Source organism: Hyalella azteca, unplaced genomic scaffold (assembly GCF_000764305.2).
Source record: "Hyalella azteca isolate HAZT.00-mixed unplaced genomic scaffold, Hazt_2.0.2 contig422, whole genome shotgun sequence".
Classification (NCBI taxonomy): Eukaryota; Metazoa; Arthropoda; class Malacostraca; order Amphipoda; family Hyalellidae; genus Hyalella; species Hyalella azteca.
Window position 1 is genome coordinate 366,618 of NW_025930774.1, and position 27,757 is coordinate 394,374.

The 27,757-nt window shown below is 40.0% G+C and overlaps 1 protein-coding gene across 1 annotated transcript in view; it reads left to right on the forward strand.

Moving 5' to 3' along the window:
* Positions 1–27,757, forward strand: part of LOC108666726 — a 75,700-nt gene that overhangs the window by 37,416 nt on the left and 10,527 nt on the right. The window contains exons 4-5 of the mRNA XM_047879847.1: positions 21,158–21,270; positions 24,391–24,508. Of these exons, the coding sequence (XP_047735803.1) occupies positions 21,158–21,270; positions 24,391–24,508 (231 nt within the window). The remainder of the gene's footprint in view (positions 1–21,157; positions 21,271–24,390; positions 24,509–27,757) is intronic.

Sequence of the window (27,757 nt, forward strand, 5' to 3'; positions counted from 1 at the left end):
TGTTACAGCAGTTGTGCAACTCAGTCTTGTTACAGCAGTTGTGCAAGTCAGTCATGTTACAGCAGTTGTGCAACTCAGTCTTGTTACAGCAGTTGTGCAACTCAGTCTTGTTACAGCAGTTGTGCAAGTCAGTCATGTTACAGCAGTTGTGCAACTCAGCCATGTTACAGCAGTTGTGCAACTCAGTCTTGTTACAGCAGTTGTGCAAGTCAGTCATGTTACAGCAGTTGTGCAACTCAGTCTTGTTACAGCAGTTGTGCAACTCAGTCTTGTTACAGCAGTTGTGCAAGTCAGTCATGTTACAGCAGTTGTGCAACTCAGCCATGTTACAGCAGTTGTGCAACTCAGTCTTGTTACAGCAGTTGTGCAAGTCAGTCATGTTACAGCAGTTGTGCAACTCAGTCATGTTACAGCAGTTGTGCAAGTCAGTCATGTTACAGCTGTTGTGTAACTCAGTCCTGTTACAGCAGGTTGTGTAACTCATCCACGCTACAGCAGTTGTGCAATTCAGCCATGTTACAGCAGTTGTGTAACTCAGCCATATATCAATAGTTGTGTAAGTCATTCTGTCATTTCTTAATTGGAAGTATCCACTGTACTATACTGTCAATTGTTTTTCTTCCTCATGGGACAGATGGATACTTCATAACTGAAGTAAAACTTCATTACTGAGACTGCAAATGCACAGGGCTGAATTTGAGAAAAATCTTGATAAAAAAATATGATGCCTGTGCAATATCATTTATGATGCCTGTGCAGCTGATCGCTCTCAGCCAACCATGTAGTACGGCTAACAGGAAGGCAGATAAGGACGTTGGTGCCCCGATGTCGGCACTCAGAATTCCATATACTGATAACCGAAGGAAATAAGGGGTCCAAGTGTTCACTTCTCTCAAAAAAATATCCCAATAAGGATGAATCTGTTGAACTTTGATGGCCATTGATCGGCAGTCACTGGAAATTATTTTCATGAAGGTGTGACGCATGGTTCGCGTCCTGAAGGATCACTCTCTCGGGAGGTCCTGTTAATGACTCCCTGAACGACCAACCTGAAGTTACCTCAACTCAATTACCAACTTAAGTGACCTCCGTGAATGACCTCACCTGATTGATCGGCGTGCTGACCTAACTGAGCCGTTCTTGTGATTTTCACTTCCAATGTGTAAATTCAAGCCATGTGTGTATGAGCTGGAGCTTATATGGCCATTTTTTACATGTTCTGGCTAGAATTCCGAGGGCCACTTAATAATAGCCAGGCAGGAACAATTGGAAATAAAGTCTTCCGAAAACTCCATTCAAATTAAATCTTATTTATTTCAGGTTTGTTAAACTGCGGATTTTACAATAACAATTTTGTGTACGCAGATATAATTCTTTGAGTAATGGAGTTTTGCTAGTTTGTGTGACTATAAACTTGGTGGGCTAGTGATCACTTGTGTGACTATAAACTAAGTGTTCTTATGAGCATTAATGTGACAATGAAAGTAATGGGCTGTGAAAGTTCGTGGGTGCAGTCAAGCTACCGTAATGCACAAGTCGCGTCCACGATACCAAGTGTGTGGTCCGTGCCAGGCTTGTTGGCTACCTGCTGTGAACACCCGCACCCTGCCTAACTAGTAACTACCTGACACCAGGTTAACTACCTGACACCAGGTTAACTACCTGACACCAGGTTAACTACCTGACACCAGGTTAACTACCTGACACCAGCTTAAAAAGACAAAAAAAAATCGACTAAATGAATGCATTGACAATGACTACCTGACATTTGTCATTTGTCAGATGTCATCTCTCAAACTGAGAGATACAAAAATTCAGGTAATGTATTTGCCAATCAATTTATATTGCAAAGATATCTTTACTGGTTATTTTTTTATTGATCTTTCAAATCAGGAAGTTCCTTGACACCGTGTTTAACTATCCTCATTCAGGTAACTTGTCTGACATAATTAACTGCTTAACACCATTCAACTACCTGCCTCTGAGTTAATTACCTAAGAGAGTTAACTTTAACACCAGCTTTGTTACCAAATAAAAGGTAAATTGCCTAAAAGAGTTACGTACCTGTTCAAAACAGGTCAATGACTTGCCACTATTTTAACTGCCTGATATCAGGTTAACTATTTCATCGTATTATTCCGGTCTGTAGCCTGTAATAATTATTATCCTGGGGCCATACTTTCAAAACTCGCTAAGTGAACGCAAGTACTTACGCTCTATTTTCTTGTCTATGATTGGTGGATTTGGCTTGAAAGGCCGTCAATGATTGGCTGATGAACTTGCGATCTCTTAACTTTTTTTGAATGTATGGCCCCTGGCCCTTCCAGTGAAGCCCCTCCGCAGAATTATCTTACTCTGATAACTTAATGCTTAAGTGGAACGCGTATAACTCAATGTGTGAGTGGAATGCGTATTAACTTAATGCTTAAGTGGAACGCGTATAACTCAATGTGTAAGTGGAATGCGTATTATTATATGTAATCACACACCTTGCGGTGTTGCCGACGTGCGTGTTCTCGAAAATTCATTCAATCCTGAAAGCGTCCGCCAGAACTGCCCGCCATTCCTGGAAATGTAGCCAGGAATCCACCCAATTTGCTGGCACAATCTTCCTGTGTTTTTGGTAACTTGAAATATTTTAAGTAGAACACACATGTGATTCGTGTCGGACTCGGTATTTAAATATTCGCTCTGAGAAACGATTAAACTTTATAGAGCACTATTTGCTTAAAATTGTTTTAATTCATTAGGTGTTCCAACGATCATTTGTCCGTTCATGAAATTTTTAGGGGCTTTAGTATGGGGCATTTTACATTTTTATTTAAAATACCATTTCCTATTACAAGCGTTGAAATATTTATATATTTATATTTAAAAGCTTCCCATTATTCCCATTATTAACTTTCAAGTCGATTTTCTGTCGTATGTCTTTTTTTCAGTTTTATCATAATGATTGTAACTTAGGTAAGTATTTAGGCATTACGAAATATACTTTTTTTCTTTGGAAAACCTGTTAACACAAACCTAAATGCATTCAAGAAATCCGGCACCAGCTTACCACTCTCAAGATGGTCACGTGGCCACATGCCCATATGGTGAGATATCCTTCCTTGAACTCTTTTGCTCGGCTTATGAACGGCCGACGATATGCCGCCCTTAATTCGACCATAACTTTGAACAGATACGCCACATGGCACGTCTGAGGTGCTAATTATAAGCCTCTAATTAGCGAGCGTCAGACCACTTCATCGTCCACCTGGCGGTATCTGTGATACCTGCTGTGCGTGCCTCAACCGCTGCATGGTAGTACCGTGTCTGTGATACCTGCTGTGCGTGCCTCAACCGCTGCATGGTAGTACCGTGTCTGTGATACCTGCTGTACGTGCCTCAACCGCCGCACGGTAAGGCAATTTGATTCATTTTAATAGTTTCATTAATGAGATGGCTTATGCAAATCTATCACTACATTTAATTTCATCTGGTGAAGTAAAAAGTTCCCCGTATAACACTTGTACAACATTTTCCGAGTAGCACCTTGTTTAATGAAGATGAGGCTTGCTAAAGGCTAACGTGGATGCTTCGCATTCCTTCATAAGAGCAGAGTCTCGCAATTTCTAAGCAACGTGAAGATAATAAATTAAACAATTGAATATATATAGAGTCAAGGCGGTAATACATAGGGATACTATGCATACAAAGTAATCATTGTAGTCATCTGCGTATCAATCAACTGTAACTGTCAATAGTTAACTGATGAATAATGCTGATAGATCCTTGAACTACATTCATATTTAAACTATCTTCAAACTCAAGGCAAATTTCAAACCAACGATTATTGTACAAATTACAATGATTTTCCGATTTACGATTTCCGCAATGAATATCAAGTACAAATTACAATGATTTTCCGATTTCCGCAATGAATATCGAGCAAGCCAAGAAAGTGGGCACCTGAGAAGGGTATGAGCGGCGGCTAAAAGACCACCTCCACTTCACACCACATGGCCCGGCTGGTCCTTATCGCTGATTGCATCTAACCTGGCGTCCTGAAAGGCGGCCGGCATGCCTGCGCGTCTGATTAACCTAATCGGAAATGAATGAGAAGGTTTTGTTAGATAAGAGGTTTGAACGACCGGAGTCTCACAAGGAAAATTCATAGAGAATTCATGTGTTGGTGATTCTGCCGGCGTTGGCACGGCTTTGATTTTCCGCAGAGATGGTCTGTTAATTTCAGTCCTAACGTTGATTTATTGCCGTCCAGATTGTTGTTTTTAAAGCAATTGGAGATTGTACAATCGCACCGATCACCAGCAGCGTCGCATGAGCACGGAATTGTTTACAAATGATAAAGGCCACTTAAGAGATATTTTGCTCCATAAGTAGTTGTTTTGCGGTATTCCAAACTCGGGTTATTCTTAACTTCTGCTCATTTACTTCTTGTTTTTTTTCTAATTCTATTGTAAGATATAAATTTATCAGAAAATTTTTGTTAGGCTTGAATTTTTGTGCAATCTGAAAAACCAAAACAAATGATGCTAAATTCAAGTACGAAATGAAACCTCCAATGATTTTTTTTCAAAAAACTGTCGTTCCCGGCGTTGTGGTATTGAAGCTTGCAACTTGCGTAAGATTACACATCTCATATATATTTTTTTATATGAAAAGCCCAGAATTTCCTCGAGATTACATTCTTTTTTATGGGAAATTCTCAGAGCATTCACACCCTGCCTGGAGGTGACAAGCCAGGCTCGTGTACACCAGACTTGACTGGGGCTGTGATTGTGTGTGAACAATGAAGTGTCAAAGTCATCGCGCACTGCTGCTGCCGAAACCATTTTTCGTGAAAACCTGTTTTGAAATTTTGCCTATTTTTATTTCTTGTGCGTTTTCTCGGCATTCCCCTGCCTTTTATATGTATTTTAGCAGTATTTATTTTAAGTAAACATATATTTATACGTTATCAGTGGCCATCGACGAAGTAATTCTAGAAATATAACTGCAGATGATTGAGATATTTTATAGCATCAAACAAAGGTAAAATATTTTAGCAGTATTTATTTCAAGTAAACACATATTTATACGTTATCAGTGGCCATCGACGAAGTGATTCTAGAAATATAACTGCAAATGGTTGAGATATTTTATATTATCAATCATAGGTATAAAGATTCAATCATATCTCCTATAATGGCAAGCGCTGACGAGCTCCCACCTGATGCCACTGTCTCATTCTATCCTTCCACCTGATGCCACTAACTGCCTCATTCTATCCTTCCACCTGATGCCTCTAACTGCCTCATTCTATCCTTCCACCTGATTATTATTAATCCACTCATTTGAGGCATCATGTTATCGCTATTCGACTCCACTTAACTACCTGGGCGGTAGACTTCCTCGTTAACTTTGTACCATCGCCTAATTAACCAAAGATCTTTGTTTATTTCCGTGATCTCATACCTGACGTCTCATTAAAGTATTTATTGAGTTTTTTTGTCCAGTTTATAGTTTAACATGAATTTTAAATCATGACCGCTGTTCTTGCTATTGCATTTAATTACGAACATTGTTAAGCTGTGGGCACGTTAAGATTTAGATTATCTGTGCACGTTATATTGCTTAGTGTTTTTAAGCTTTAACTTACTCGTAGAAACGCACTATTTACTTGAATAAATCGTAATTACAAATATTTTGCCATTATATTGACTTTCACTTATTAAACTTCGACTATCGGTGGTAACAACTTTTTTCACTGCTACACAACTGTAGCAACCATTTCTTACTCTACTAATACCACTTTTACCACAGCTACCACCAAAATCAAACCACAACGACTAATTTCAATCATTTGTGCGACAGCCAGAACTTGTGCATTTACCATCACTTGGTCTACTACAACCACTCTTCACCACTACAATCTCAATTATCTATCTGGTACCATAACAACCATAGCCAATCTAATAGACGGCTCCCCATCAGCACCACAACCACCACCGCACGCTAAACTCACCACTTCACTCACTCTCACCACCCACACCACCCTCACACCACACTCACCACCACCCTACCCTTACCCTCACCACCACCCTTACCCTCACCACCCCCCTTACCCTCACCACCACCCTTACCCTCACCACCACCCTTACCCTCACCACCACCCTTACCCTCACCACCACCCTTACCCTCACCACCACCCTTACCCTCACCATCACCCTCACCCTCACCACCACCCTTACCCTCACCACCCTCACCCTCACAACCACTCTTACCCTCACCACCACCCTCACCCTCACCACCACCCTCACCACCCTCTCACCACCCTCACCACCACCCTCACCACCCTCTCACCACCCTCACCACCACCCTCACCACCCTCTCACCATCCTCACCACCACCACCTTCATCACCACCATATACACTAAACTTACCCTACATACGCGGGTAGACAGGATCAGACGCGTACGGTGCGTGCGTCTGAGAGCTTTGGCAGGCTTGTAATCGTACGGTTGTCGTCGTGAAGATTCGTGCACGCAGGCGAGCACGAATCAGGAGCACGCAGGCCCCTGCGTGGTGCGTGTGTCCTGCAGGACATCGTATGTAGAATAGTAATTTATATGGTAGAAATTGAATAATATATCTGCATTAATTTGCTAACGATGTAGAGATTTCACCTGCGTAATCGATCTATTTAATTGATCGTATTTAGAATAGTAATTTATATGGTAGAAATTTAATGATATATCTGCACTAATTTCCCATGGGATGAACTGCAATTTCAATTAATCCTACAATAAAGAACTTTTTCACAGCCATCATGGCTAGCGCTGCTTCTGTTGTTAATGTTTCAGGTGTTATTATTTTTATACGTGCTATTATTATTTCACGTGTTATTGTGAACTTTGTTGTTATTACTGCAGGTATCCCACCTCTGTTCCTACTGTGGTTTGTGCTGCTGTTTTTAACCGTCGTGCTGTTGCTGGGACGTCTTTATAGCCGCCGTCCCGCTGCTGCTTGTTATGTGCAGGCGGTAGACCACCCACACTTAGGGTCTGTGGAGACCCTGTCAACACGTGGTCTTGTCCAGACCTGGACACCAGCTGGTAGATCATGTATCTGTTCACTTCGCGCGGTCTTCTCCAGACGTATATACCAGCTGGTAGATCATCTACCTGTCCACTTCGCTTGGTCTTGTCCAGATGTATATACCAGCTGGTAGATCATCTACCTGGCCACTTCGCGTGGTCTTGTCCAGATGTATATACCAGCTGGTAGATCATCTACCTGGCAACTTCGCTTGGTCTTGTCCAGATGTATATACCAGCTGGTAGATCATCTACCTGGCCACTTCGCTTGGTCTTGTCCAGACCTGGACACCAGCTGGTAGATCATGTATCAGTCCACTTCGCATGGTCTTACGTAGATCTCTTGCTTGTCTACTGATTATAATGCTTATTCTACTCCTTATCTACTGAAGATTGCCTAGCACCTTACGGACCTGGCCATAAGTCAAGCAAGTATCTCAAACAATCTTCATTTAATCAAGTCAAGAAAAGTACAAGAATCGGTAACAGGCCAGGCAGGCCTATTTCTTCAGGGCCGACACTATTTTATTCTAAGATTGAGTAGATTCCTTCATGACACAAATGCTTCCTCGAAGCAGCCGGAGTAGAGTAGGCTCTTATTATAATATTCAAACTACTGAATAGACCCGTCTCTTGATCTACTGAATGTTAAGTATATCACCTATACTTATTTCCAGAACATTGAGGTAGTGTGAGATTGTCATCTGAAAATTTAGTAGATTATTCCCTTAATCTACAGAAGGTGCGATTCATGCGACTGTGCATGGAGGTGGATCACAGTAACTATCCTTCTCAGTGTGTCAGGAAATTATGTATTTTAATTGAGCAGACATTATAGAATTAATTGATTTATATCGGAAAAACAATATGGCTAGAACATTTTCGATATGATAGTTCAAATGGTACAAAATATTAATATTACTTAACATAGAGTATATATTAGTGTAGGTCATTGACATGCTAAGCCCAGACACCTAATTAAAAACTGTCTTGTTCATCACTGTTACTTACCTGCTGGCAATTAGGATAAGGAGCTACCGTGACCGCACGCATGTCTCGTACGTCACTTATTGTCATGGTTACTAATTTATTAATGCTTATTGTCGTTGTTTGGTTGGCGTGACGCTGCTGCTGCTCCAGAGCCTGTGAAGACTGGAGGCTTCTTGATGACCTGTCGGATTATTGCTGCGTATACCCTGGGGGCCAGCGGGCCCTGACTTGTACTTTAGTGTGGGAGAATTCCTGCTACGTACGAATGTTTTATGTTGGGTTCCATACAAACATGTTATATATATATATATATATATATATATATAATGTTACAAATTATAATTTACTTTAGTGTGGGAGAATTCCTGCTCCGTAGGAATGTTTTATGTCGGGTTCCATACGAACATGTAATGTTACAAATTAAAATTTACCGTATGCAGAGAATTTTCAATATTAATCCATACGAACATGTAATGTTACAAATTATAATTTACTGTATGCAGTGAATTTTCAATATTAATGCAGAATTGAAAATCAAGGTCGAGTATGTTTGGCGCAGTTGTGGCTAGTTGAGTTTTAATAAATAGACCAAAGATTCTGGCATACGTTTATAATAACATTATTTAAGTTGAAATACATTAATCGTTTTTTAATAGCTTGACGATTCCACTGTCTGAACGAACGAAAAATTTACGAACTCGTGATTCCAGTAGCAATTTGTCAATTGAAGTATTTTCGAAAGACTTGCATACTTTTTCGTATAACATATTTTGCTTTCATCTCAATGATGAACAGTTAATTTACTATTCTTTCATAATTCTAATTTCACTAAACAAAATTCTTTAAAAGCGTCTGAAATATTGAATAAGCCAAATAAACCATAAATTATTTTGAACTATTCCATTTACCCATTAATTGATAAATTATCCATTAAAACAAAAAATTATTCTAGCTTCAGCGCTTCGAAATCCTGCATTCCTAACTGAAGGATCCAAGTTAAAGCTTCCCACGGTAGCACGGACTGATCCTCTCAGGGATTAGCCGAGCTGCTCATTAAAGATGCACTTAACTGAATTTCTTGAGTAAATTAATCGGTAGCAAAGCTCATTAACGGCCTGTATTATTATTATTATGGCGTCTCTGTTGAATTTATGGGAGCCTCCGTGGGAGGGCGAAGGCTCAGATTAGGAGCGTCGATGTCAGCTTTTTGGAGGTGAAATAAGTGCCATCATCACCACCTGACTGCTGACATCAACTCCTAGTGACTGTTGAGTAGCCGGCAGCTGACATCGACGCCTAGTGTCTTAAAACTAGTATACAGTCACCACTTGACAGCTGACATCGACGTACAGTACATGTACATTAGTGTACAGTCGCCACCTGACAGCTGACATCGACGTCCAGTGCTTGTACACTAGTGTACAGTCACCATCTGACAGCTGACATCGACGTACAGTACATGTACATTAGTGTACAGTCGCCACCTGCAGCTGACATCGACGTCCAGTGCTTGCACACTAGTGTACAGTCACCACCTGACAGCTGACATCGACGTCCAGTGCTTGTACACTAGTGTACAGTCACCACCTGACAGCTGACATCGACGTCCAGTGATTGTACACTAGTGTACAGTCACCACCTGACAGCTGAAATTGATACCTAGTGCTTGTACAGTGTACACTAGAGTACAGTATCCATTCGACAAATAATACATTTCCCGTGATACATCACACACACGATGACACACCACTCGTGCAGTGAGATAGCAAACATGGGAACAAGAACAATAATTATTATTTTTCTCATTATTTTGCTCTTAACTGCACTGTTTATATAATTTATTTATCTCGATGCGTACTATAAAAAATCACGTCCCCATTACTATAGTAATCATACCTGCGTTATGTATTAATTTCTGATCACCTGAGTCTTATCATTTAGTCATCATCCACACCCGTCATCCATGTCATGCAGGAAACACGTTCAATGTTATTAGGTTATTGACGCTCCAGCAAAGTCTCCGTGTGATCCATTCATACGCTCTCTGTATTTCCTGTGTGCCTTGCGTGACATCCTCTTGTGTACGTGGTTCCGTATTGCTGTATAGGATGTGATAGAGCGGCGTAGGATATGATCAAACATGTATATACGTGCTCGTGCGTAAACTGGATGAGGCTACATGAATGGCGTAGCATCCTGCACCTGTTCATTCATATTGACGTCCTTGTTCGTATATATTATAGTTCGGGGGCCATACTTTCAAAACTCGCTAAGTGAACGTAAGTACTTACGCTCTATTATCTTGTCTATGATTGGCGGATTTTGCTAGAAAGGCCGTCAATGATTGGCTGATAAACTTACGATCTCTTGACTTTTTTTTTAAAGTATAGGCCCGGGCGTTCTATGAACGGTGAAATGTGTTTACTTATAGTGACTTGACTGAATTAAAAATATTCACCAAAATTAATTCATGAATCCGATGTTTGTTGTACGAAGTATTTTGTTGTTTTATGATTTTTCAAAACTGAATAGTTTCATTCGGCAGGCCCAAATGATCAGATTTAAATATCTGTACAATTTTTACAATAATTTACAACCTTGAGCTGGAAAATGCATTGCAGCTGGTGGCAAAGTCAATGTAAAAGATTGCAGTACAAATGTAATTTTTACCCGAAACATGAGTGTTAAAATCTTCCAATTGGATGATTATTAAACCTAGCTTTCTTGCAGTTTGACGGCATGCATCATTGATTATATTAATTAATTAGACCGGTTGAGCTTATTATTGCTCTAGCTGCATCAGTCATTGATTTTCAGACAGATAAGCTGTTATAGCTCTAAATGCAAGCAGCGATGGGTCATAAATGGGTCATAAGTTCATAAAGTGAATATATGTAAGTGAATATATGTGAATATATGTAAGTGAATAAGTGTAATAAAAATGTCGTGAGACTTTATTTATTCATTAATAAAAGTTACGAGTTCAAATTATGAAGAAACTAAAATATTCTACTCGTAAAATTAAAAGTTTGAATTTTCTTGGCATGAAATTCCTTTTATATGAACAAAGTGAAAGAAAAAAAACAGAGAATTATTGTAATTGGTTGCAATTGCTGGAATCAAGTAGATTTTGTTGTGAAACACGAATTACCTTTCAATTCTGTCAACAAATTTCTAACACAATTTAGTGCATTAAGTTACCTGTTTCAAATTTGAATTTTAAATCGATCTTGATTATGGCTTACCGCTCATGGGATACTGCACTGACTAAGGGATAAATTGTAACAATTAAGGCTATTTTTTTAATTACATCATTTAAACGAAACCGTTGCAAATTAAAAAAACGAGCTAAATTGACTTTGGTTTTGCTGATACCGCAAGAAATTGACTGGAAAAAACTTCGTGTAGGTGATCCAAGCGTTCAAATTTGTCCGTCCGCTGATAATTGCAGTGTTTGCTAACTGTAGTTCGTTTGTTTCATAACTGTAACTCGTTATCACTGCGAACTTCCACTTGACACAACCACTGTTTAATCAGCTGCGGGATCTGCTGTTTGATCAGCTGTTTGTCCCCACTTTGTGTAGTGCTGTTTGTTGCCGTTTTGTTGCATCCGCTACACCTGATATATACCTTAACCCGTCCATGTTCCCTTCTTGTGTATAGAGTCGTTCAGCTTCTTTTTAGTCTCAGTTAATGTTATTATTTCTACGTAATTCGTCCTTTCGGTCTAAGTTTCTTGTTCACTTGCTCTTTTCTGCATTAGAATACCGGCAACTTCTAAGGATAGAGCAATTGAATCTAGATTTGATAGCAATCTTTTTATAATATTTGTGATACCTTTTCTTATTTGCACATAGTATAACATTTCAAGAATCCACCATTGTAATAAAAATAAAGTATTGTTTATTTATTTAAAAAATATGTTAGCCAGATTTTGAAAAAAAACAGGTTTATCGTTTATACTTTCAAGTGTCATAGTCAGCGTTCTTCATGTTCTGTCACACCGATGTTGTCTGAACATTAATTTGAAAGTTAAATCGCCACCCTGCATTACGTATAAATATACGGGACTATATTGCCGCCGAAGATTTAAATAAGATTGCGTATCATGGATATATGCACCAGGGTATTTAGAGCGCTTCAGAGCTCCAGTCACTTACCAAGTCTTATTTTCTGGTTTTGAAGTTTGTTTAGGAACTGCGACCACTTTCTTGAAGTTTATTGAACTAATGGACTAATGTTGGCTACTAATGCTGATTTTGGAGCGAATAAAATCTAATGCGACAAGAAGGATTAAAACCATCGCCTTATAACTGAACAATTGTCACAGCTCGTAGTCGTCGGTGTGTTGGAATCGAGCACATTCAGGAGTACAATGAAAAGTGCAGAAAGAAATTGCTAAAGAATTAAGTTTATTGATAAAAAGCGGGATTATGCCCTACCTTTCCTATACAAGGCTCTGACATGAGATATTGATGTTGAATTGAACAATCAGAGAATTTTGAATTGTCTCATTCGACGTCGAAATTTAGTGATCATTAATTATAGTTGTGAACGATTACAATCAGCGGACGGACCGATGAATTTAGGGCTCGAGGCTTCAATTACTTGCGTTAATTATAATTATTAGTGACTTTTTAACTAAAATTTGTGACACGATGACGTGGATTCTGCGGACATGAAGATCTCGTGAGTATTGCCCAGTTTGTTAGTTTATGAAAAATATTGCGCAAATCATATAAGTACATTTACCGTCAATCATTTCTCAATATTTTATTTGATTCCAACAAATGATTACTCTGTAAATAATTATTACAATTGTCGTTGTTAAGTGAGTTTTGTCAGTAAAATGTAATTTTATTCGTTCCTAGAAACGACGCAAAAATATGTGTCACGTATATAAATTATTATACAACGTTCATAACAACTTAAATATTTGGTCTTCGGCAACACTCGGATGTAGACTAAGAGGCAAGTGCTGCCTTCTTCACATATATTATGTGCAAACGGTAATTTTCTTTTGAAAAAGCACTCTTTCTGTCATTCAAAGGCTGCTATTTCCCTTAGGGCTTTGTAACGTATTTTATAAACTTGCGAATGTTTTTCCCAACTTACTTAAGTTTCTGACCCACTTGATAAGTCTCTTCAAAGATGATGATTAGCGCAGCCATGCTAAGCCTGATAGTTTGGAGAGCAATCAACACACGCGCGCACATGAAGACTTTTTGTAGGCATTCCAGGTGGTTTGAGCCGCCTTTAAGACGGCGTAACTAAGGAGCTTTGCAGGGTCTACGCCAGCCACAAAAGTCTCTTTCCACCACCAACAATGGAGGGATCAAACGCTGCTGCAGTGTACGTGTCTTCCCACACTCTTGCCTCATTTGCCCAGGACGACAAACTCATACTACCATACCACCAGCACATATTCTTGCTGCTTCGAGTTTGTCCCATCATTACCATCACGCCATTTTCATTTTCTCACCGCAGTAACGTAACTTGTTGTACAGAATTGCTGCTTCCGTGTTCATGGTATGTGGATCAAATAGAACTAATTATTCCCGAATCAAACTAATTATTTCTGGCTGAAAAAAATGTAATTTTTTAATTTATCGTAACTGATATTGGTTGGTGACCCACACTTCATGTCAATCACGGACAATGTTTAGTGAATTTAATGTCTAGAGGAACGCTACATATGTAGGTGCAGTTATCTAGAAATAACTAAAGACGGAGACGGTCACACGCAGTCCTGTTCCTGTCACATATGGAGACAATGGCGCAAGCTCAGCGTGGAAAGCTAGAAATTAGCTGATAGTTGAGATTAGTGACCACTAAATGGCCAATAAATGAGACCTGAAGTTCTTACCTACCTTCACAGCGAAGCTTTCTCTGCCGTCACAAATTGCACGCGGTTCATCAGTGGCCGCTCTGTAACTGTTGATAGACCGGCCAAGAAACGGAGATGATTTTCAATAGGGATATGCATTATAAAGACTGGAATGTTGGCTGGACCGTCAAGATTTAACGACACTTGACATTGGCTACGTTTATTTGATTGACGTCTTATCTCTATAATTGGCAATGAAGCCGTGAGTTCTATACGGAGATTTCTTAGTCAAGTTGAAGTTCGGGGAGTGACAACTTGAGTTAAAAATGCATGGTGATTAGCTTGTTAAAACATCCACGGTGACGAGGTTGTCATGATATGAATGGTGACTGGATTGTTAAAACATGTATATGGTGATTGTGATGTGGGAATTATTACGTGTGGTGTGGGAATTAGCGATAGCCGATTTTCCCTTTGAATATTGTAGTATTAGGTTAAATTATTGAAATATTAGGTTCGTTGTTTATGTGTCGACTTATCGTTTGACTTTGTTATCCTGGTATCAAGACTCTGATATTTTTACGCCTAGTAAATTTATGAAAACTATTTCACGACTTGGTTAACCGTCCGTTTTCGCCGACTGTATAAGCTGGTTTTAACTGATAATTACTTTATTATCGCAACGATTTAACGTAAGACCTGATTAATGGGACTACTATCATTATCTAATGATACGACCAATCAGTTCCAATTTTTTTCAAATGGACGAAAAAAAAAAATTTACTGAGCTGCTCAATAAATATTAACACTTTTAATTGGAAGAAACAAACCCAAGTTTTCTGAAATCGTCTCGAAATTGTGAGTAAATTCTTAGCTCATTCATTTGTATTAGTATGCGTTTAATTAATTGATATTTATCTCAATCATTCCTTTTCTAAAACATTCCTTCTGAGTGTGTCATTAATTATACGTATCTTTGGAATAATCTCTGCTTTTTTACGTTACATTTTTTCTTTAACTTGTTTTGAAAATTGCTCTAAAAGCTTTGACCATACCTAATGTTCTTAAATTTGCGTAGAAAGAACAGAAAAGTCCCGGCAATTGGCGGCACCTTGTGGCCAGGCATTGACGCGTGTCAGGCCGCTTGTTGACACTTGTTTGTAGGAGAGATTGGCGGTCAACCTGCGAGCCTGTCTCCGCCTCGACGATTTCACGGCCACCTTGTCTTAAGCGGCCGTGTTGGGTTCTGTTCTGAACTGTGGGATGTGAACTGTGATGTGACGTGAACTAGCTATGATGTGATGTAAACTGTGATGTAACGTGCACTAGCTATGCTGTGATGTAAACTGTGATGTGATATGTACTGTGATGTGACGTGAACTAGCTATGATGTGATGTAATGTGAACTTTGATGTGATGTGAACTTTGATGTGATGTGAACTGTGATGTGATGTGAACTTTGATGTTATGTGAACTTTGATGTGATGTGAACTTTGATGTGTTGTGAATTTTGATGTGATGTGAACTTTGATGTGATGTGAACTTTGATGTGATGTGAACTTTGATGTGAAGTTAACTTCGACGTGATGTGAACTTTGATGTGATGTTAACACAATCTGTGCTGTGAGGTGAACAAGTTGTGCTGTGAGTGAGAGGTGAACAGGCTTTCGTGTTGTGAGCTAACCAGCGAAGAAGTAGTATAAGAGTATAATTGAAAGTGGTTCAGTTTTGCCGGAAGATACATTGACTTCGTTTAATATCTTAAAGGCTAATGTTTCAATGACAGTAACAATTTTTAGCGGAGATTTGAATTCTATCAACTGTAAATTTAGTATTTTTAGCGCATTTTCTCATTTATGGAAAAAATGCACTATTGTGCTCGCCATGTCCGTCTGTCTGTCTGTCTGTCCGTCCGTCCGTGACCTCAAGTTTTCGTCGACGAGAAAATGCGCTCTCTGTCACTCACTGCAGTGAGTACTAAGTTATATTTTTTAAGCTTGCACCATAAATGAGTCCATTGATGACGTCATTAGCTAGTTGTGTTTCGTCAAGTTTAACACCTTATTATTTATGCCAGCACCTGCTCGTTTCCTGTGAACAACAAATATTGATTAGGAACAATGAATGCGATAGTTCACCGGTGTACGCGATAGGTGCAATAATTTAATTGACCTCATTGCGTTTACCCATTGATTTATTTAATTATTCTTCCAGCCACGTGTTCCATTGAGCCTCTATAGTTGCTGAGTACTGCCGGCTCACCAAGCCAGTTTTTTGTAGGCTCGCTGTTGCTGGGAAACGTCGCGGCACCCGCACAAAAAAATCTACATTCCATGGATACCTCGAGCCCTGATGCCACCATATCATATTACATTAACGTCTTAAGTCTGTCTTCTAACATAATTATTGCCGCGCGGTACATGTGACTTATTACATTGATTGAGCACGAAATCTCACGGTTTTCCAGCACTAAACCACAGATCGTTTGGTGTGTTCATGGCTTTTCATCGCTTGATAAATGCATGGCGGTGTAACCGCACGCTCAGTCTGCTGGTGGCTGTCGTAGGAGGTGTGTGTCGTGTCCTGACTCTCGTAGCCGACGTCTTGGTTCAGCGTCGCGAAACCATTAGTGGCCGCGTCTTAGTGAATTATTGAACCTAGGACTTATTTCGTTGGCGGAAGAATAACTTAGAAGTTGTGGTGGTTTAATAATTTTTTAAATTAACTTCGGTGTTATTGAAAGAATTTTTATCGGATGCACTTTTTGTATGTTTATAGGGCAATTGAAGAAGAAGCGAGGGTCGTTAAGGAAGCGAGTGTTCAGTTTACGCTAACAGTTTGCAACCGCACGCGAGTGTGCACGTCTGGTCGATTGCAGCTTTCTACGGACACGTTCGTGCGAATTCGTGCGCTGTTATACTCTCTTCGTGACGAACTTTACTGCATGCACACCGGTGCGTGCTGTGTGAAACACATTACGCCCAGAATTGCGCTCACGGTAACACTTCGCGTGCCTGAAATATGAAGATATGAGATTTTATTTCGTGCAAAGGGAATAAAAAATTATTGTGTAAAAAAAAGACTATGGAATAACACACTGAACTAATTCTGTTGATGGAAATAGAACCAACAATAGCAGTGTCAATGTAATAGAGTATCAGGTGAAAGAAAATTTCATTTTCTCGGAAATACGAAATTGGAAACATTCATCGACTTTCAAGTCCAGCTAGTAAACTTTCTGCATTTAAACCAAGCAATATCCTCACTTCACTGCTGGCTTAGATGGGTACGTTCTCAGGAAAATTGTTTCTCTGTATTAGTGTGTGCTTGATCTTTTAATTTTATTTATCTTACGGTAAACAATATTCAATTTCGTCCCTAACTACATGTGTCTTTCTAATTGAAATTTTTAATTATTTAAATTGATAATTTTCCAAAGGAATTTATGTAAATCGTGTATCATGTAGGCAGTGAAATGATCGAATTTAAACGCGCAATTAGCGCTCAGAACTAAGCATGGCGGTTGATTGATCTTGATTTAGTTGTACCGTAACTCTTTTAAAATACTTCGGTGATATTGTACTTGATATTGTAATTATTGGTGATACTGTAATTATTGTTTTTAAATTTTCATTTAAAATACTATCCCTATAAAAGCGTTCTCTCAATTACTCTTATTTGTAAGTGATAAATATCCTGCTACTCATTCATGGGTCACTTGTGTATGGGTTGAACTATCCAAAGTTTTTAATGAGGAACTATTTTATTAATCCCTGCTGTTCTGCAATGGCTGCTCATATTGCTGCTGCTATTCCATGGCTTATACCTCTATTGCTGCTGTTCTATGACTGCATATATTGCTGCTGCTATCGTATGGCTGCTATTCCACGGCTACGTATATTGTTACTGCTGTTCTTATGGCTGCTCATATTGCTGCTGCTATCGTATGGCTGTTATTCCATGGCCACCTATTTTGCTGCTGCTGCTTCATTTCTGCTCATATTGCTGCTGCTATCGTATGGCTGCTTTTCCATGGCCACCTATATTTCTGCTGCTGTTTCATTATAATGCTCATATTGCTGCTGCTATTGCGTATAGCTGCCTCGTATTGAGGCAGCTATACGCAATAATATAATAATAATATAATAATAATATAAGACTGCTGCTATTCCGTGGCTGGCCATATCACTGCTGTTATTCTACGGCTATTGTTGCTGTTGGTGCCACGCCCTCAGCACGCCGAAATGGCACTACCGTCCAAAATGAAGGCGAAATGACGAAGGAAATAACGGGTGAAATAAACGCTCGTTTGCGGCCGCGAGTGAAAGGCGCGTCGCCCCATGACCTCCCGGCCGCCCGCCGGCCCTGCCGCTGCTAACAGATATACAGGAATTGTAACAGACATACAGGAATTGTAACGGACATACAGGAATTGTAACGGACATACAGGAATTGTAACAGACATACAAGAGTTGTAACAGACATACAGGAATTGTACCAGACACAAGAATTGTAACAGACATACAAGAATTGTAACAGACATACAGGAATTGTAACAGACATACAGGAATTGTAACATACAGGAATTGTAACGGACATACAGGAATTGTAACAGACATACAGGAATTGTAACGGACATTCAGGAATTGTACCAGACACAAGAGTTGTAACAGACATACAGGAATTGTACCAGACACAAGAGTTGTAACAGACATACAGGAATTGTACCAGACACAAGAGTTGTAACAGACATACAGGAATTGTAACAGACATGCAAGAATTGTAACAGACATAAATGAAATGTAACAGACATACAGGAATTGTAACAGACATACAAGAGTTGTAACAGACATACAAGAGTTGTAACAGACATATGAGATTGGGTTTTATAGGAATTCCAAGATGGTTGTGTGATGTGAGAGACAATCGTGAACTGTGACGGATGTTCAACATTTGTACGTGCATTGAGGAAATGTTTTGATTGTTGTTCGATGTGAGCTTGTGTGCGTTCTTCAGTTGCGCCCCTATGCTCGAGAAAATTTGAAAGTCTACGGACATGTCATACATTTTTTCAATATCTTCATAGATCTTATTTGATCCATATTATGAATATTTATTCCCAAAAATATCCGTTCATCAGTCAACATTCATTCTGCTTTCATGTACTTACTTCAGATTAACTTGATAATTTAATTTACTATATTTACATTAATTATACACCTTCTACTTTTTCTATCGCGTACAGTTGACGCTTTTTGAGATGAAATTATTTGACATTTCAGATGCAGTTGAATGCTAAATGATTCGGAAACCAATAAATTATTCAACTAATAATTACAATTATTCTTTTTATTCATATATGTATAAATGTATGAAATTCCTGCATGCATTCTCACGCTCAATAATTCATTCAATGAGTGTAAATATGAACAAGTTATCGTCATTTCCGTAGCGGCGTAGTTGTTTCCTCAAGAATTCCTGGCGTGAACAAATTACATCTGATTCATCACAATCGTCAGACGTCAGTACGCCACTGGCCGTGAGTGAGTGAGGTTGTGCGTCGCTGCGCTGAGACTGCCGCCGTGGTTCACCGCTGTAGAGTGAACCCAGTCCGTAATTTCTTCAGGTTCTGTCTAAACCGTGCGGTCGAAAATGTTACGTCGCTCCTGAAAACAAGCCGTGATGTCATGTAAGTATATTTTGCTCGTTCTCATACAAAATTTGTGCCAAGTGGCGCGGAAGCATTTTATGTAAACATGCTATTTACATCGGGTTGAAGGTTTTTATATGAATCCAGTTGAGGCTCAGGTTCACCTGAGTTAGGTACGCTGTCACAACTCGGCTTCTGTAGAATTCCTTCACAAAGTTGGCACAGGAATACATGATATTTCAATGAATACATCGAAGTGTGGTCGAATGATGTCAGGATATTAATTAACTGCGGTATGACGGTGACCTTACAATGACTGCAACTGCAAGTTCGTGCTTCCTATCGAAAAATTGTAAAAAAAAAATTCGGAGACATGGATAAGGACTCGAATATTTTCAACATCTCACTCCGGCTGTGCTACAAATATACCTGAAGCAATATCCTTTATGTATCTGAATTTACACACACATGAAAAAAAAATCGAGGAGAGGCAGCTAAAGCTTGCCAGACGCTCACCGAACGTTTCCTTTGAAGAGAACGTACGAAACTTAGGCATTCTTTCCGGACAGGAAAATGGCCAACCCAGCGGACTATACATGAAACTTTTGAGATAATAAAATTAAATTAGCCGATGAAGGCAATTGTCCGAACACTGTTGCTTGTTTCTTGGATTAAACGCGATACTTTTACGCATTCTTTTTATGAATCCGTCGCCTTTGTTTTTTAGTTGATATTTCTTAGACGTATTGCCTAACTCAAACTCTAGATTCTAGAAAGATAACCTTATTTACACCATGAAGACTGACCTCCCTTGTATCCACTATACTTTCCCTCTTTTAACGTGGGATGTTAACCGTACGTTGCATACATCTTGTCGCATAAATGTTTAACTCGAGCTTAATCATGCATGTTTATAATAATCCAATAACCAACCCATGGCTTAGTAAATCACATAACATGAGGCTCAACTCATATCTGTGGTCTGGGATGTTGCCACCAGCATTACCCAAAGCTGGATAGTTTTTTTTATCTCTGCCGAAGCCTCAAGTTAGCAGCTCTTCCCTGATCTGCCTTGAGATGCTGGTACACCTAGACAGTTGTGGCGGCCTGTAAAGATTAAAGTACCAATGGCCGCTATTAACTGTGTTATTTTCCTCGTGTTGGACGCTAATGGCCACGGAAGGACATAGTAACCTTTGCCACTAGGCTAGTGGTATGATATTGGTCGCATTTAGCAGTTGGAAGTTATACTGGCCGCCTCTATAATTGCCCCCCGTGTACACTCACCTTGCAACACCATTAGTGAGGTTGTGATTTGAGGGATTTCGGTTTGAGGGATTCCTGCTCCCCTATTGAGGTGGAAAATTCCCATCTTTCTCCCCCATTGGCCGAGGAAAATTCCCCATTTTGCTCCTTTCGTTGGACGGCCTATAAAGAAGAGTGACCGTCATTAAATATTTCCGATGTTGATTGGAACCACGCAAAATTTCAGTGGAAATTTCTGAAATTTAATTGATATAGTTGTAATTTCTGCAGCGGCGTGTAGATGTTATAGTTACTATCTTTGTTTTTATTATCATCTGGTAATATTATCTCTGTTATTGTTGACAGATGACAGGCAAGAGGACTCGATCCTTCAAATGCGCCGTCCATCAAACTGACGGAGAAGTGAACTCGCTCACCGACTTCCGTCTGCAACCTCCGTCAACTTCCCTTTTCGACAGGTTAGTTACTGTCAACAAATAATTAGCTGGATGGTTTGTTTCAATCTTCCGCAACACTGCATCTACTAAAAATTGATTTAGTATCCTACCAATAACTGTCAACAAATTTTCATCAAATCTTCAGTGTTTTTTAACAATCGCGTTTGCGATTTCCATTTTCTATTGCTTCGAATTCACTTTATTCGTTGTTTACCAACCATGTATTTGTTTCAGACCTACACCATACTATATTATATTATTTTTTCACATTATTCTACAGTCAATCATATTGAACCACATAGCTTTCAATATTTGTCATTTTCTGCACATCATTTAACTTCTTAATTCTTTCAAATATATTCTTGCTTCAGTTTGTCCTTTACCATCACCCACCTCCCTCCCCCCTCACTGGCTTTACCCTCTAGGATGCCCTCGACTCCAGTCTTGCGTCTGGAGTCGCGCAGACCGCTGCTCCAGAGCCTTGCTCCTGTGCTCCATCTCTGCTCCATGTTCCTTTTTATCCGCTAAATTCGTAGGCTTATTATCTTGTAGCCATTATTCACACTGCGATGTCGTGTTACTTTCTTCGTGTCACTTGCTGAAGCCGCTGCGCTATTCTTTTTTATTTTTCACGTGATATAAGGAAGCCGGCGAGTGCTGCCCTGCTTACCAGCACAATTCCCTTACCTGCCTTTAATTTTCTTGTTACTTCTGATGAATCTTTATTACATTGATTTTCTCTTAATGTATATCGAAGTTTAAATTTGTTATGGTTATTGCGCTCCGCCATTTTCTTGTTTGCAATGCCAATGTTGTATTTATAAGCGTTGTATTAGCTTGTATGATCTTTAGACGAGAGCAAAAACGGTCTTCACTAAACGTATCGGTTGCATCTATGGTCTTCATAGACATGGATGTGTGCGACGTTAAATTCCGATGCAGGATCTCAACTTCAACTATAAGCTATCAAACTTCAGTTTGATATACTATCAATACTATCAATTATACACTATCAACTGTACACTATCAAACTTATTATTGTAGCTCAATCGAGGTTGATGTTATTAGGTCTCAATGTCGATGTGTCGGCTTCCTACCGACACATCGACACTCCCCCCGACACATTTATAACCCCCCCCCCCCGACACATTTATAACCCCCCCTATACATCGATTCACCACCCGCGGGTCTTCCTGTATACCGCGTGCGTGCGACCCCGTGACATTGACCGCTGCTAAGTCGTCCAGGCTGCACTCAAACCTTGCCTGTCTTAACCCCCTCTGTCTGTAATGTTGTTAAGATATTATATAAATATAATACATGTAGCTACATATTAACGCGCCTTGATCTCATTAAGCGATCAGTCGATGGTACACTACTTTGTTGATTCAAGTTGGACTGGACGAAGCAGGTTCTTCTTAAAGTTTTCGTTAGGTTCTCAACTCGACTATGTATATATAATATTAGTAAAGATCATTCATTTTAAATGAAAAAAGTATTTGGAATAAATGCACTCCAGGAGATATTTTATTGATGACACTGGTGGTGATGAGTTTTGGTTGTCCAATTCAATTTAAATCTATTATTGTCCGGCCAGTCTTTTATGTAGATCATCGAAACATTCTGATGGCAGATTTGAATTGAGGATGTAAAAAATTTGAACAACTGGGTTAGAATTAAAAAAACATTAACCTTAATCTTTAATCTGCTAAAATTCATGATGACTGAATAACTGATAATGATGCATATTATAAGCGGTAAACCAATTTATTTACATCAATCATCACTTTGAATTTTATCTTAGGGTTAGTATTAGGGAATTCTTTGTTAGTTGTGTAATGCAACCGTCGTGTTATATATACCTGACCGTACTCTGTTGGTGTTGCAAACCGTCACTGTATCGACCAAGCCGTACGGGCGTATCGACCCCGTATCGTCGATACTCAGGTGTTCGTTTACATCTCAGGTATCGACCTAGGCAATCAATACTCTTCAGATCAGTTCCTTCCTTACACTTCTTTCTAATAATCTTCTCGCACATGGAAGCCGTACACATCATTGCCAGTATAGCAAGAGTTTGCATTTGCATACACTTCGCGTAAATGTATATACACTCCGACCAAATTTTATTCCATTTTTTACAAAATTTAAACGAAAGTGTATTTGTTATTACCGCATTGTTTGTTGATTTCGTGGATTTGAATGGCTCAGCTTCATCTCTGAATTTCTTCTTGCCACTTCTTTCTGAATATGTAAAAGTAGCGCGAGTGAAATGCCGACAGTGTGGTCAACAAGCTACTTTTGCAGCGCCGCGGTCGGCTTTAAATTCCTAATTACCAAAGAAATCCAGTATAAATTATGAAAGGCTGGATAATTGAAGCAAATACTTAGTACTTGGAATTTTTTTACATTATTTCTAAAATTTCTGGCATCTATCGCCGCTCTAACAATCGCTTGGCAAAATTTTGTTTTTGGGAGTTAATCAAAGAAGCCAAGAAAAATGGCCGCCAGCTTTCAACCCCTTGGCATGGGGCAAAGCAAAACGCTTCCTCGGAAACTTTAACTCGGAACGGGGAATGGAAGAGTGACGGGGGGACTTTTGGGGATCGTCTGGGGGAGCTCGGCCTTCCCCAGACGACGTAACAGCTCTGCTACGAAAATGCTGCTCCCACTCCGGTTAGTGGGGGTTCTTAGAGTTCATACTTTTCTTCTTGACTCTTCATGTTCTTGTTGTGAATAAACAGGGTTCAAGTATGTATCATGTTTATTGTTCAGATGTCTTCAGCAATTACACTTTTTCTTGTGTTAACATTTTGTGAACTAAGAAAAATTTGTTCGCTTGCACATGAGGCGATTACAGTATACATCAGTGACAGGATGATAGTTTTACTATCGTTCTACGATACAGTAATGCCATAACTCACGATTACCGAACCAATTAACGATTGACTTAGTAACTAAATGGTAGTATTAGTAGTATTACTCACATAGTACACTCTGAAAGCATTATATTTGTCTCTGATAATTATTCTGAATGGAGAAGAACTTTAAGATCAGAAAATGATTCTTCCAACTATGCAACATTAAATTTCGAATATATATCTCTATTTCATTAACTGAGTGGTGGTACTCTCTGTGCAGGATGGTACGCGTGATAGCTGAGGAGTACCTCGTGGAGGAGCGTGACCGCAAGTACTATGCGGACCACTACACCTGCTGGCCTCCTCCGGTCTTCATACCATTACTCACCATCATACAGGTCAGTTACTGTTGGTACCAGTACGCAGTACCTAAAATAGGTCAGTTACTGTTGGTACCAGTACTTAATACAGGTCAGTTACTGTTGGTACCAGTACTTAATACAGGTCAGTTACTGTTGGTACCAGTACCTAATAACTGTTGGTACCAGTAACTAATACAGGTCAGTTACTGTTGGTACCAGTACGCAGTACCTAATATAGGTCAGTTACTGTTGGTACCAGTAACTAATATAGGTCAGTTACTGTTGGTACCAGTACTACCTATATTAACCATAATGTTAATCGCTAGAAACTATTACTGTGTTTCTTGCTGAAGTATCTTGCCTGTCCACCTATACTTCACTTCTTCGATTCCTTCGTCCGGTTACTTATCCCTCACTCCCAATCCCTCCTTTGTATTCCCACCCCTCCATGCGTCCCAAATTCTGCAGGATTTTCAGGAAGTCCGCTACTTTTTTAGGCAGCTTCTAATGGCGCAATTTGAAGTTTTTTTCCAAAGTACAATGTACAAGATTGGCTTGTTGCCGCTGGCTGCTGCTCGGTATGATCTTAGACTCGAATTTATTATTTCTTTAACCGCTTTTGTCTTGACTTTATCTTGGGTTATGATATGATCTTAGATACCATGTATTGTCAAGAATAGCAATATTTTCTTGGGTCAAAAGTTATCTTGAATAACCTGCATAATGGATATTTCTCTTGTCTTGGTTGCCAATTATTTATTGTCCCCCGCATTATCTAGTATCCCGATGCTGTTCAAGTACCGGTATATTTTTATACGCTAATCATCGCTAATTGAACAGCACGACTTGAATACGCATTGAACAGCACGACTGTTCAATGCGTACGCTGGGGGGCATATACGCTTGCGGTTGTACGTCACACATCCGTCGTATCCTTGTGTGTATACTCAAACTACTCATCTTTGTTTAATCCTCTATGTTAACTGCCATGATGTAAAATGTATTTTTCAAGTGTGTTTTTTAGTTAAATTGATTCTCATTTTTAGTAGTGAAATTCGTTCTATGCGTGTGGTGCAGGGCGCGTGTGTGCGTGCAGGTGCGTGTGGTGCAGGGCGCGTGTGTGCGTGCAGGTGCGTGTGGTGCAGGGCGCGTGTATGCGTGCTGGTGCGTGTGGTGCAGGGCGCGTGTAGGCGTGTGCATGCGTGTTCGTGTTCGTGTGTAGTTCAACACAGCGACCGCGGAGGTTGGTTTTTAGGGCGGGGTCACGGGGGTCATGAGACGGTAGTAAAGGAGTTGCTTTAAACCCTTCCCCCTACACCTCCCTCACCCCTACTCTCTCACCCCTTCTCTCTCACCCCTTCTCTCTCACCCCTTCTCTCTCACCCCTTCTCTCTCACCCCTTCTCTCTCACCCCTTCTCTCTCACTCCTTCTCTCTCACCCCTTCTCTCTCACTCCTTCTCTCTCACCCCTTCTCTCTCACCCCTTCTCTCTCACCCCTTCATGGTGGCTGCCACTGCTGGTGGCTGCCACTGCTGGTGGCTGCCACTGCTGGTGGCTGCCACTGCTGGTGGCTGCCACTGCTGGTGGCTGCCACTGCTGGTGGCTGCCACTGTTGGTGGCTGCCACTGTTGGTGGCTGCCACTGCTGCTCTAGACCAGACAATATCGTAAGTGTCACGCTGTGTCGTCCTCTGGGATCGCCGCCCCCGTGCGGTGCCCCACCACACACCCCGCGTCGTGGGGACACAAAGATTATGTTTTGTTATGGGAGGCCCGTGTTGATGTCCCCAGGTCGGGGTAATAGGGCGCGCCCGTTTAGTATTACCTTAATTGTATGAGCATCGAAACGCGGTACTTATAGAGTACGGTAAGATTAGTACAGTACTCATTAGTATTCAGTATCCAGATGTATATAGCACTCTGATATTTAGTACTCAATACTCATTGGCATTTAGTACGTACTGCCGTAAATATTCTTACGCCTATTTTAGCGCATTTTCTCATTTATGGAAAAAAACGCTATTGTGCTCGTCATGTTCGCCGTCTGTCTGTCTGTCTGTCTGTCTGTCCGTGACTTCACATTTGCGTCGACGAGAAAATGCGCTCTCTGTCACTCACTGCAGTGAGTACTGAGTTATATTTTTTCCCCATGGCTACCATGGAGAAAAATATGCGAGAAAATGTCGCTACTGGGTTCGCTCCGTCGGTATCATCGTCGAGATGATACGCTGGATGTTTCATTGGAATGTATTACGACGGCTTGGACATTTGTATGTAATATATATGTTTCTCCTTAATGATATATGTGTTGAGACACCCGCATGTATTAATGCGCGTTAACGATGGTGAAAATGTTATTACACTTTGTTCGGAGCGACACCTCTAACTGTTGTATTCATTAGGTAGGAAGAAATTAATTACTTAGGTTTTACATGAGATAAAAACTGAATTAAATAGAAAGGTATAACGACTAGAGTCGTTAGGCATAGCAGCTGAGGTGAGGCTGTTTGAATATGCAGCGTGACCGTGTCAGCTGAGATGTTGACGTAGCATGTGCGCTCACTATATAGACACGCGATATATAGCTTTATATAGTCACGTGATATATAGCTAAGTTATAGCTTATGTCTGTAGTTTATAGCTTGAGCTATTGCTTATGGCTGCTATTTGTCGTTTAAGCTGTGGCTAGTGGCTGTAATTTATGGTTTATGCCATAGCTTATGGCTGTAATTTATGAATGGTGCCATTGCTTATGGCTGTAATTTGTGGCTGTTGCTATAGTTTATGGCTGTAATTTGTGGCTGGTGCTATTGCTTATGGCTGTAATTTATAGCTGAAGATATAGCTTTCAACTATAGTTTATTCCTTTGAAATTTACGCCACATCACTCGTTCTTGTATTGTTTCAGAACCTTCTTGTTCACATATATTTTAATTTGTTAGTGTTTAAAAAGTATGTGATGTGTTTCCTTGGTGAGATGTGCGACATGCGAGAGCTACGCCTACTTTTTATCTGTGCTCATCCTACGCTTATATGTGCACGGTGCTTATACGTACACGGTGCTTATACGTACACGCACGCCGCGTGTTAGCTGTACACGCCCAAGTTATACGCTCCTTATACGCTCCTTATACGCTCCTTATACGCTCCTTTTTAGACGAACTGCGAGTCTGGCACCAGCCGTGCCTCTCTTCTGTATAACCCCATAAAAATAATTTAGCCCCATTAATCCTAGAGCCCATTAAAATAATTTAGTCCATTCACCCTTGAGCCCTATTAAACAAT